This window comes from Cryptomeria japonica, chromosome 11 (genome assembly GCF_030272615.1).
Source record: "Cryptomeria japonica chromosome 11, Sugi_1.0, whole genome shotgun sequence".
Classification (NCBI taxonomy): domain Eukaryota; kingdom Viridiplantae; phylum Streptophyta; class Pinopsida; order Cupressales; family Cupressaceae; genus Cryptomeria; species Cryptomeria japonica.
In genome coordinates this window covers 236,792,332-236,803,713 of record NC_081415.1, presented here as the reverse complement: position 1 = coordinate 236,803,713, position 11,382 = coordinate 236,792,332, and the positions used below count along the sequence as shown (strand labels likewise).

The window sequence follows — 11,382 nt, the reverse complement described above, 5'->3', positions numbered from 1 at the left end:
AAAGAAGATATAACGATAGAGTTCTTCATTTATTTTTAACTATCAATTTGTGTATATTGGATAACGGGATATGTATAGAGAATTGTGTGATAATCATGTACACTATGGTTGTTAAAAGCTGACACATTATGAAAAGGTAGATAGTGTTCCATAGTATAATAAATGTGGGCATCTAAAAAATTTTGTCATTAAAAAATATATATGGATTAATAAGACATTGTAATGAGTGGTCATTGTAGGTGAAAATATTAGAATAACTATGCAAGCATTCTCTCAAGCAAGGAGTGAAGTAAACAATGAAGACACACACACGAGGAATCAAAAAATTCTAAGAAGTATGAGACATACCAAACCATTGTAAATCCTTTTCAATTTAAATATATTGATTAGGAAAGTGCTACCATGTATGTGATTGTAATACAAAAGAAATTTATTTGACATACACAAATGTGCATCTTTAGTTTTACTAAATCCAATAATCATTGAATTTATAATAATATATGTATTATAAAAAGAACACGAACTAGTCTATTATGAGACATTGGAGCATCGTCACATAAAAATTGCTTGTTTACTACTTAACCCCCATTGCACATAAACAAGGTTGAAAAACACACAACACAAAAGATGCACACATGTTCAAATGATAAGTCAAATCTGTAGTATCCATAATGCAAATGTTGTTGCAAGATTTGATGCTTTCTAACAAGATTAAAATGCAAAGATCTAATATGAACTAATAATCTAAGCCTTGTCCTTACATATAAGATCCTTGGTGATCAACTCAAGGTGTTTTAGCATGTAAGTTGATGGGCAATAGTCAAATTATTTCACATGGTATGCTTAGTAATGTGAGAAAATAAATCTCAATCAAGAGACAAGATCATGAGGGTGTTGTTACTCGATGGTTACATCTGTGGTTGTGGTCGAGTCCAAGATATTGGAGTAGTTGTAATAGGAATTGGTTCAAACCATTCATGACTAAAAAAGGCTAATAAGTTCATAAGTTTCAAGTCAACTTATATACATAACACAATAAACCAAGTGTTATGACAATGAATTTATGTCAAAATAAAAATTAAGTTAAGGAAAGAGAATAAAATACATCTTTCCTCTCTCAAAATTTTAAAATTATTTCCACAACTAAAAATCCTCAAAATCTTAGACAACTTTTTAATTGAACATCTTAAAATTATTCTTAAAAAAGGAAAAAGCCCAACCATATCATCCAATTTACAAAAACAACAACTATATTTTAGAAAAGTAATTCTCTAGGTTGATATGTGACAATTAAATGTTGAGTTCTATCTCAATGTAAGTGCTCAATCTTGTAATTAAGTTTCTTGGCATTTATATAAAATTTTAATATATAGAATCATGCAACGTCTAAATTGTTTAAATATTTATCAAAATTCAATTGTCTAGTTTGTAAGTCAAGCTCATTGATTCGATTTTGAGTAGTGGTTCACAAGAATCTAACTCTTTTGAATATGAATAGTTCACTTAATACTCATTGTATCTAAATGAAACTTTTTGACTTCCTAAAAGATCATCTATTTGAATTCCATTCCAACTCGAATATATTTAAAAATTAGTTTTCTTTCTCTAATAAAAATAATAATTAATAATAACTATTTATTATTAATTTAGAAAAAAGCTTACTTCTGCAAGGCTGTGTCTATTTTGGCTCAAAAAAAGACGAATCTATCAGACTGACAAGACGTGTTATGCATTCTCCGTCGTTGGATAAAAATCTACAGTTGACATTTACGACTAACATCACGTATTAATCGCACCGTACCACTTTTTGGAACCGGAATAGACACTTGTACAAAATCCATCATAAATTATAATCATAAATTATATCAAACAAAAGTGGTTCCAAATGAATGTGAAGAGATGATACAACGCATCTGTTCGTAATTTCCTCATTTATGCTTTCTTGCAGCGTAAGAAGTGCTGTCTCAAACGTGCGGCGTGCCCCTGCTTTGAATTTTGCTGCAACGGTTGTTTTTAAATGGATTTTAGGTCAACTAATTCTATCATTTCAGACCGAAGCTCACAAAATTGCCTCTTTGACACGACACTCAATTCTCCGCCAGCAAAGCACAACTGTTAACATTTACTCTCGACCTTTTGCTTCTTACCAATGAATAATTATTTCAATCACGCGCAATGCGTAGCATCTAGCCAGGCAGAAGAGAGCCGTCTTTTGGGGAAGACCGCCGCTTCAACTGTACAATTTCCCAGTAAGCCCATTGCAAATTGCTCATTTGTTATCGGCACCTGTGACTGCCAGCGGTGTAAGCCCTGTTGTCAATCCCTTTCATCGCGCTTTCACTTAGCCGTGTCTGCCTATTTAAACCCATTCTTCTGTTGCTTTTCGATAAACCATACTCTTTCTTCACTACAGTTCAAATCTTTCAAAGCTGTGTTCCTCTGCTGAAAAATCCCACTTAAAATGGCTGTTCTAAGGTATCAGAGGATCGTGATGCATTTCATGCTAGTATGTATGGCGGCATTGTCCACAGTGGATGCCGCCGCTCGGCCCCTTTTTCACTGGAGAAAGCTTTCTACTCTGGTACAAGAAGAGCCTCTTGTGCTTAAATACCACAATGGCCCTCTTCTTACCACAACACCCACTCTCAATCTTCATCTCATCTGGTACGGCAATTTCACTTCAGCGCAGCGTGCCATTGTCGCCGATTTTGTGCAGTCATTGGGAATGGAAAGAGGCGAGCAGGGTTCTCCCTCTGTTTTCACCTGGTGGAAGACAACAGAGGCCTACAGAGGTTCTGCTCCTTCCCAAATAAACCAAGCTCAACCTTTAACCCGACGGCTGGGGAAGCAGAAGCTGGACGGAGCTTATTCTCTCGGAAAGTCACTGAAAAGAAGTGACATTGCTGTCCTGGTGAAGAGTGCTATCCAGTCCAGAGCTCTGCCTCCACCCCAGAAGAAGAAAAGCAATGGTGAGGTAGAGTTGTATTTGGTGCTGACATCTGAGGATGTTATGGTGGAGAACTTCTGCAGTAGCTCGTGCGGATTCCATGATAGCAGCAAATCGGGCATTGAATACGCTTACGCGTGGGTGGGGAACTCGGCAACGCAGTGCCCGGGGCAGTGCGCATGGCCATTTCATCAGCCAATTTACGGCCCGCAGAGCCCTCCTCTGCTGCCTCCCAATGGCGATGTGGGCATTGACGGTGTGATCATCAACATTGCGGCGACGATTGCGGGAGCAGTGACGAATCCGTTTAAGTCAGGATACTTTCAGGGCGATGCCGCTGCTCCGTTGGAAGCGGTCTCAGCGTGTCCGGGCATGTATGGAAGCGGAGCTTATCCTGGTTATGCTGGGAAACTGTTGGTGGACGAGACGACAGGTGCCAGTTACAACGCTCATGGTGTCAACGGCCGCACGTTCCTTCTACCGGCAATGTGGGATCCCACCTCACGATCCTGCAAGACCTTGGTCTGATTCAGTCGTAACAGGTTTTGAAAATTGTTGTATACGATTCTTTTATTCATTTATTATTTAAATCAATAAACAATTTTTCATAGAGTCATTTGCGAAAGCAGGACCTGTAGTAGATGATAATTGCTGTGTTTGTTATTATTTATTATTCTTTGTAATCGCTTTAAATGGATTGTGTTTTAAAATATATTTTATATTTTTTAAAATTTCCACTTAAAAAATTTACTTATAATGAATCGCAAACTCCATATAGAAAAATTCTCCACCATTGTCCATTCCTTGAAGAAGAATGTGATGGTAAGAAGATCTCACGACAAATGTAACCATGCGACAAGCGTGAGCTAAGTAGTTGTGAAAAAGATAACATTATCTAAATGCAATAATATAAAACATGTCATCTTTAATTTGCTCATGTAATGTAAGTATTATACAAAAAAGTGGTATAAGAAATAACTATTGAAGGACCACAAGCGTAGTGTCATACACAAAAGATTTCATGTACACACTTACATAAAAAAAATATCATATGGGATGTAAGAATGTAAAGGAGTGATTAATAAATGTAATATTTTTACTTATTATTCACTAAAGGGAGAGTAAGAATAACTTGGACAAAAATGCTCATAGGATCTCACATTGAGGAAGTTGAGTAAAATGATGTGGAATGTATCATAAGTGAAAAAGAGGAAAAAAAGAAAAAGAAAAAAAAAATTGTGAAGGTGAAAGAAAGGAATTAGGACAAACAAACAATAAGCAAAAGGTCAAGCCAATTATGTAAGGAAATAAAATTTCAAAGGACATAAATTATGGATCAACAAAAAAAGGTCATTGGGTAATATTAAATATAAAAAAAAAAATACAATTTTTTTGGGTAAACATGAATGTAATTGTGTTGGTATATTTATTACTTTTCTCCATCCCAAATTCATAGGAAACTACACACAAGTAAATATAATACAAAAAAAAAGAGAACATGCTACAAAAGGAATGTTTGTGACCACTCGTGTCGTCATACACAATTAAATATCTATATCATTGTTAGGAGTGTTTTATTAAATTTGGTACTTCTTTTGATTTCTTAAAAGTTGAATCTATTAGAAAGTTAAAACTATTTTAAAGAGTCATTGGAGAAACTTTAATCTATTCCAATATAAGCAAAATAAAAAATACATTAAAGAGGATTAAATAATTCTAATTCATTGTTATAAGAATTGAGAACACTTTTAGAAACATCAATGGGTGTGTAATGCATAACTTCCTCAATTTGGAAATGCCCATGATTATTAATATTTAATAATATTAATAGAGTGATAATCAACTGTATGTACATCATCCTAAAATGATTGAAATGGAAACAAGAAGATATCATGATAGAGTTCTACATGTATAATCAATGTGGGCATCTAAAATTTTGTATCATTAAACAATATACATGGATTGATAAGACCTTGTAATGAGTGGCCATTGTAGGTGAAAACATTAGAATAACTATGCAAGCATTCTCTCCAGCAACGAGTAAAGTAAACAATGAAGACACACACAAAAGGAGTTAATAAATTATAAGAAGAATGAGACATACCAAACCATTGTAAATCGTTTTCAATTTAAACATATTGATTAAGAAAGCATATCATGTATGTGATTGTAATACAAAAGAAAATTATTTGACATACATAAATGTGTATCTTTATTTTTACTAAATCCACTAATCATTGAATTTCTAATAATATGTGTATTATAAAAAGAACACAAAGCAGTCTATTATGAGACATTGGAGCATCATCACATAAAAATTACCGAATTGCTACTTAACCCCCATTGCACATAAACAAGGTTGAAAAAACATAACACAAAAGATGCACACATGTTCAAATGATAAGTCAAATTTGTAGTATCCATAATGCAAATTTTGTTGCAAGGTTTGATGCTTTCGAACAAGATTAAAATGTTAAGATCTGATATGAACTAATGATTTGAGCCTTGTCCTTAGATATAAGGTCCTTAGTGATCAATTCAAAGTGTTTTAGCATGCAAGTTGATAGATAATAGTCAAATTATTAAACATAGTGTGCTTAGGAATGCAAGAAAATAAATCTAAATTAGGAGACAAGATCTTGAGGGTGTTGTTACTCAATTGTTGCATCTGCGGTTGTGGTTGAGTCCAAGATATAGGAATAGAAAACCATTCATGACTAAGAAAGGCTAATAAGTTGATAGGTTTCATGTCAACTTATATACCTAACACATTAAACTAAGTGTTGTGACAATGAATTTATGTAAAACTAAAAAATAAGTGAAGGAAAGAGAGTAAAATACATCTTTCCTCTCTCAAAATTTTAAAATTATTTCCACAGCTAAAAATCCTCAAAATCTTAGATGACTTTTTGATTGAACATCTTAAAATAATTTCTACAAATAAATAAAACCCCGACCATGTCACACCATTTACAAATACAAACTAGATTTTTGAAAAGTAATTCTCTAGGTTGATAATGTGACAATTAAATGAACTAATGATCTAAGTGTTATCCTTACATATAAGACCCTTGGTGATCAATTCAAAGTGTTTTAGCATGCAAGTTGATGGGTAATAGTCAAATTATTGGAGAGAGTGTTGTGGTTGAGTCTAGGATATAGGAATAGTTGTAATAGGAGTTAGTTCAAACCATTCATGACTAAGGCTGGCTAATAAGTTGATAAGTTTCATGTCAACTTATATACATAACACATTAAACCAAATGTTATGACAATGAATTTATGTCAAAATAAAAAATAAGTGAAGGAAAGAGAGTAAAATGCATCTTTCCTCTCTAAAAAAATTAAAATTATTTCCACAACAAAAAAACCTCAAAATCTTAGATGACTTTTTGATTAAGCATCCTAAAATTATTTCTACAAATAAAAAAACCCCAATCGTGTCACACCATTTACAAATACAAACTATATTTTTCAAAAGTAATTCTCTAGGTTGAGAATGTGACAATTAAATGTTGATTTCTATCGCAATTTAAGTGCTCAATCTTGGAATTAAAGTTTCTTGACATAAAATAAAATTTTAAATATATAGAATCATACAACGTCTTAATAATTTAAATGTTACATCAAAATCAATTGTATAGTTTGTGAGTCAATCTCATTGATTCAATTTTGAGTAATAATTCAAAGAACGTAACTCTTATTAATATGAATGTTCACTTAATACTCATTGCACCTAAATGAAGCTTTGAAACTTCCTAAAAGATCATCGATTTGAATTCCATTCCAACTCGAGCATATTTAATTCTAAATTCTTGTCTCTAATTAAAAAAAAATTAATAATAACTATTTAACTAATTTAAAAAATAAACCTACTTGTGCAAAGTCTATTATAAATTACAACAAACAAAAGTGGTTCAAAATGAATGTGAAGACAGAGACAACGCATCTGTTCGTAATTTCCTCATTTATGCTTTCTTGCAGCGTAAGAAGTGCTGTCTCAAACGTGCGGCGTGCCCCTGCTTTGAATTTTGCTGCAACAGTTGTTTTTCTAGAATTTTAGGTCAACTAATTCTATCCTTTCAGACCGAAGCTCACAAAATTGCCTCTTTGACACGACACTCTATTATTCGCCAGCAAAGCACAACGGTTCCATTTACCCTCGATCTTTTACTCCATACTGATCAATAATTATTTCAATCACGCGCAATGCGTAGCATCCAGCCAGGCAGAAGAGAGCTGTCTTTTGGGGAAGCCCGCCGCTTCAACGGTACAATTTCCCAGTAAGCCCCACTGCAAATTGCTCATTTGTTATCGGCACATGTGACTGCCAGCGGTGTAAGCCTTGTTCTCAATCCCTTTCATCCACCTTTCACTTAGCCCCCTCTGCCTATTTAAACCCATTCTTCTCTTGCTTATCCATAAACCATACTCTTTCGTCACTACAGTTCAAATCTTTCAAATCTGTGTTCCCCTGCTGAAAAATCCCACTTAAAATGGCTGTTCTAAGGTATCAGAGGATTGTGATGCATCTAATGATAGTATGTATGGCGGCATTGTCCACAGTGGATGCCGCTGCTCGGCCCCTTTTTCAGTGGAGAAAGCTCTCTGCTCTGGTAGAAGAAGAGCCTCTTGTTCTGAAATACCACAATGGCCCTCTTCTTACCACAACACCCACTCTCAATCTTCATCTCATCTGGTACGGCAATTTCACTTCAGCGCAGCGTGCCATTGTCGCCGATTTTGTGCAGTCATTGGGAACGGAAAGCGGCAGGCAGAGTTCTCCCTCTGTGTTCAGCTGGTGGAAAACAACAGACGCTTACAGAGGCTCTGGGCCTTCCCATTTAAACCAAGCTCAGCCTTTAACCCGAAGGCTGGGGAAGCAGAAGCTGGACGAAGCTTATTCTCTCGGAAAGTCCTTGAAAAGGAGTGGCATTGCCGTCCTGGTGAAGAGTGCTATCCAGTCCAGAGCTCTGCCTCCACCCCAGAAGAAGAAAAGCAATGGCGAGGTGGAGTTGTATTTGGTGCTCACATCTGAGGATGTTATGGTGGAGAACTTCTGCAGTAGCTCTTGCGGATTCCATGGCAGCAGCAAAGCAGGCATTGACTACGCGTATGCGTGGGTAGGGAACTCAGCAAGGCAGTGCACGGGGCAGTGCGCGTGGCCATTTCATCAGCCAATTTACGGCCCGCAGAGCCCTCCTCTGCTGCCTCCCAATGGCGATGTGGGCATTGACGGTATGATCATCAACATTGCGGCGACGATTGTAGGAGCAGTGACGAATCCGTTTAAGTCAGGATACTTTCAGGGCGATGCCGCTGCTCCGTTGGAAGCGGTCTCAGCGTGTCCGGGCATGTATGGAAGCGGAGCTTATCCCGGTTATGCTGGGAAACTATTTGTGGACGAGACGACAGGTGCCAGTTACAACGCTCATGGCGTCAACGGCCGCACGTTCCTTCTACTGGCAATGTGGGATCCCACCTCACGATCCTGCAAGACCTTGGTCTGAATCAGTCGTAACAGTTTTCGAAAATTGTTGTATACGATTCTTTTATTCATTTATTATTTAAATCAATAAACAATTTTTCATACACAGTCATTTGCGAAAGCAGGACTATAGCAGATGATAATTGCTGTGTTTGTTATTATTTATTATTATTTGTAATCGCTTAAATGGATTGTTTTTTAAAATATATTTTATATTTTTAAAAATTTCCACTTGAAAATTTTCCTTACTGAATCTCAAACTCCATATAGAAAAATTCTCCACCATTGTCCATTCCTTGAAGAAGAATGTGATGCTAAGATGATCTCACGACAAATGTAACCATGTTACAAGTTTAAGCTAAGCAGTTGTGAAAAAGATAACATTATCTAAATACAATAATATAAACATGTCATCTTTAATTTGCTCATGTAATGAAGTATTATACAAAGAAGCGGTATAAGATATAAATATTGAAGGACTACAAGCTTAGTGTTCATGTACATACCTACAAAAAAAAATATATCATATGGGATGTAAGAATGTAAAGGAGTGATTAATAATTGTAATATTTTTACTTATTATATACTAAAGGGAGAGTAAGAATAACTTGGACAAAAAATGTCCATAAGATCCCACAGTTGACAAAGTCGTAAAATGATGTGGAATGTGCCATAAGTGAAAAAGAGACAAAAAAAAAAGAAGTAAAAAGTGAAAGAAAGGAATCACGACAAACAAACAATAAGCATAAGGTCAAGCCAATTATGCAAGGAAAGAAAATTTCAATGGACATAAATTATGGATCAACAAAAAAAAAGGTCATTAGGTACTATTAAATACAACAAAAAAAATCCTAAATTTGTTTGGTAAACATGAATGGAATTGTGTTGGTATATTTATTACTGTTCTCCATCCCAAATTCATAGGAAACCACACACAAATAAATATAATACAAAGAAAATGAGCCCATGTTACAAAAGGAATGTTCGTGACCATTCATGTCATCATACACAATTAAAGGTGATTTTGTGTCTATATATATATATATACATCATTGTTAGGAGTGTTTAATTAAATTTGGTAGTTCTTTTGATTTCTTAAAATTTGAATCTATTAGAAAGTTAAAACTATTTTAAAGAGAGTCATTGGAGAAAATTTAATCTATTCCAATATAAGCAAAATAAAAATACATTAAAGAGGATTAAATAATTCTAACTCATTGTTACAAGAATTGAGAACACTATTAGAAACATCAATGGGTGTGTAATGCATAACTTCCTCAATTTGGAAATGTCCATGATTATTAATATTTGGAACTCTAATGTGATGCATTCAAAGGAGCATTGAAAAATATTTAATAGAGTGATAATCAACTGCATGTACATCATCCTAAAATGATCGAAATGGACATAAGAAGATATCATGATAGAGTTCTACATGTATAATCAATGTGGGTATCTAAAATTTTGTATCATTAAAAAATATACATGGATTAATAAGACCTCGCAATGAGTGGCCATTGTAGGTGAAAATATTAGAATAACTATGCAAGCATTCTCTCTAGCAAGGAGTAAAGTAAACAATGAAGACACACACGAGGAATTAATAAATTATAAGAAGAATGAGACATACCAAACCATTGTAAATCCTTTTCAATTTAAATATATTGATTAAGAAAGTGTTAGAGTTATCATGTATTAGATAATAATTATTTATTTAATTATTAGTCTATTATCCTCTACACTTAAGCTAAACTTAGGCATTTAATGATATTGTAGGTATTTAATAATATCCCTTTAGGGTTTCTTTAGGGTTGCATAATCTCCTTTTATAAGGATTGTATTGTATTTCTTTATTCATTCCCTCTCTAAATGATAATCTTTTTCTTCAAAGCTATTATTGTTTTTTTGTCTCCATTCTTCTCTTGTGACATGTATTTTGCTTCTAGGTGTTCTTGGGATCTCTGAAGTTGTATTTCTCAACTTCTTCATGGTATGAGCCTCCATTTGCTGCTACTTGTTCTTGATTTTTTAGAAGATTTTTGGAGGCTAGGGTTTCAAGTTTTTGAGAATTTTTTATTTGAATCTGGGGTGCTTCTTTGTTTATGGGCATTTTGGGCTCAAACCAACCTTACCGTTGAGCTTAGAACACCCCAAAACCTCCATTTTCATATAAAATTTGTCCAATTTGGACAACTTTGGTCTTTGGATTTTTTTTGGGTTTTTGCCTTTTTTGGGCTTTGCCCAGACTGGGTGGTTATTAAAGCGTAGCGATGATCATAGCCACCGCTAAGCAGCTGTCGCCATCAATTTCTTAGTCACCGTGACTAGTAGCTGCTCCAACGGTCTGCGCCTTGCTGCAGTCGTTGCGGAATGCAGACCGCTAGCGGTCTCCGCAACCGCAGCTAGCTGTCCACCAGCAGTGATCGCCACACCTCTGCCCAACCAACACCACCGCTTGGCCCACCTGCCACCTCCGCCTAGTCACCACTCCTGGCTCCTCTTGAAAGTCTTTTTTGATAGGGGGTCATTTTTTTGCCATAACTTGGGCAAACAGAGTCGGATTTTGGCAAACAAATAGGCGTGGGAAAGCTCTTTCTGAGTTCTCTTCAGATTTGGAGGTTTAATCTTCTTTTTTGTTGTTTTGATGTCAAAGCCATAAGTTCTTTTTTGCACTCCAGAAGGCATATCTTGAGCATCCAGACTCCGTTTTTGGCACACGAGATATCGTTGGAAAGATGGTTTTGTGCGCTTTCCATTGGTATGGGTCTTCTTTCTAGATTCTACTCTAGGTACATTTTATTCAATCTTTTGCATTTATGCACTCTGGTGAATATCTTGGATGTTTCAGCTCTTGAGATCCTTTTCTTTGTGTGGGATAACTCATCTTTGGCTATTATTTATGTATTTCCAGCCTTTTGTCTTCTTTGAGTATTGTATACATCATTTT

At 35.2% G+C, this 11,382-nt stretch overlaps 2 protein-coding genes across 2 annotated transcripts; both read left to right on the top strand.

The window, feature by feature from the left end:
• The first annotated feature begins 2,293 nt into the window (after positions 1-2,293).
• On the top strand, positions 2,294-3,558 carry LOC131064001 (protein EXORDIUM-like 2). Its single transcript, XM_057998008.2, has one exon. The coding sequence runs from the start codon at positions 2,462-2,464 to the stop codon at positions 3,473-3,475; it is 1,014 nt and encodes a 337-aa protein (XP_057853991.2). The 5' UTR covers positions 2,294-2,461; the 3' UTR covers positions 3,476-3,558.
• Positions 3,559-7,247: 3,689 nt separating this feature from the next.
• On the top strand, positions 7,248-8,541 carry LOC131064000 (protein EXORDIUM-like 2). Its single transcript, XM_057998007.2, has one exon. The coding sequence runs from the start codon at positions 7,444-7,446 to the stop codon at positions 8,455-8,457; it is 1,014 nt and encodes a 337-aa protein (XP_057853990.2). The 5' UTR covers positions 7,248-7,443; the 3' UTR covers positions 8,458-8,541.
• Positions 8,542-11,382: the final 2,841 nt, after the last annotated feature.

Coding starts and splice junctions, on each gene's coding strand:
- LOC131064001 (XM_057998008.2), top strand. CDS start 2,462: ATGGCTGTTCTAAGGTATCAGAGGATCGTGATGCATTTCATGCTAGTA.
- LOC131064000 (XM_057998007.2), top strand. CDS start 7,444: ATGGCTGTTCTAAGGTATCAGAGGATTGTGATGCATCTAATGATAGTA.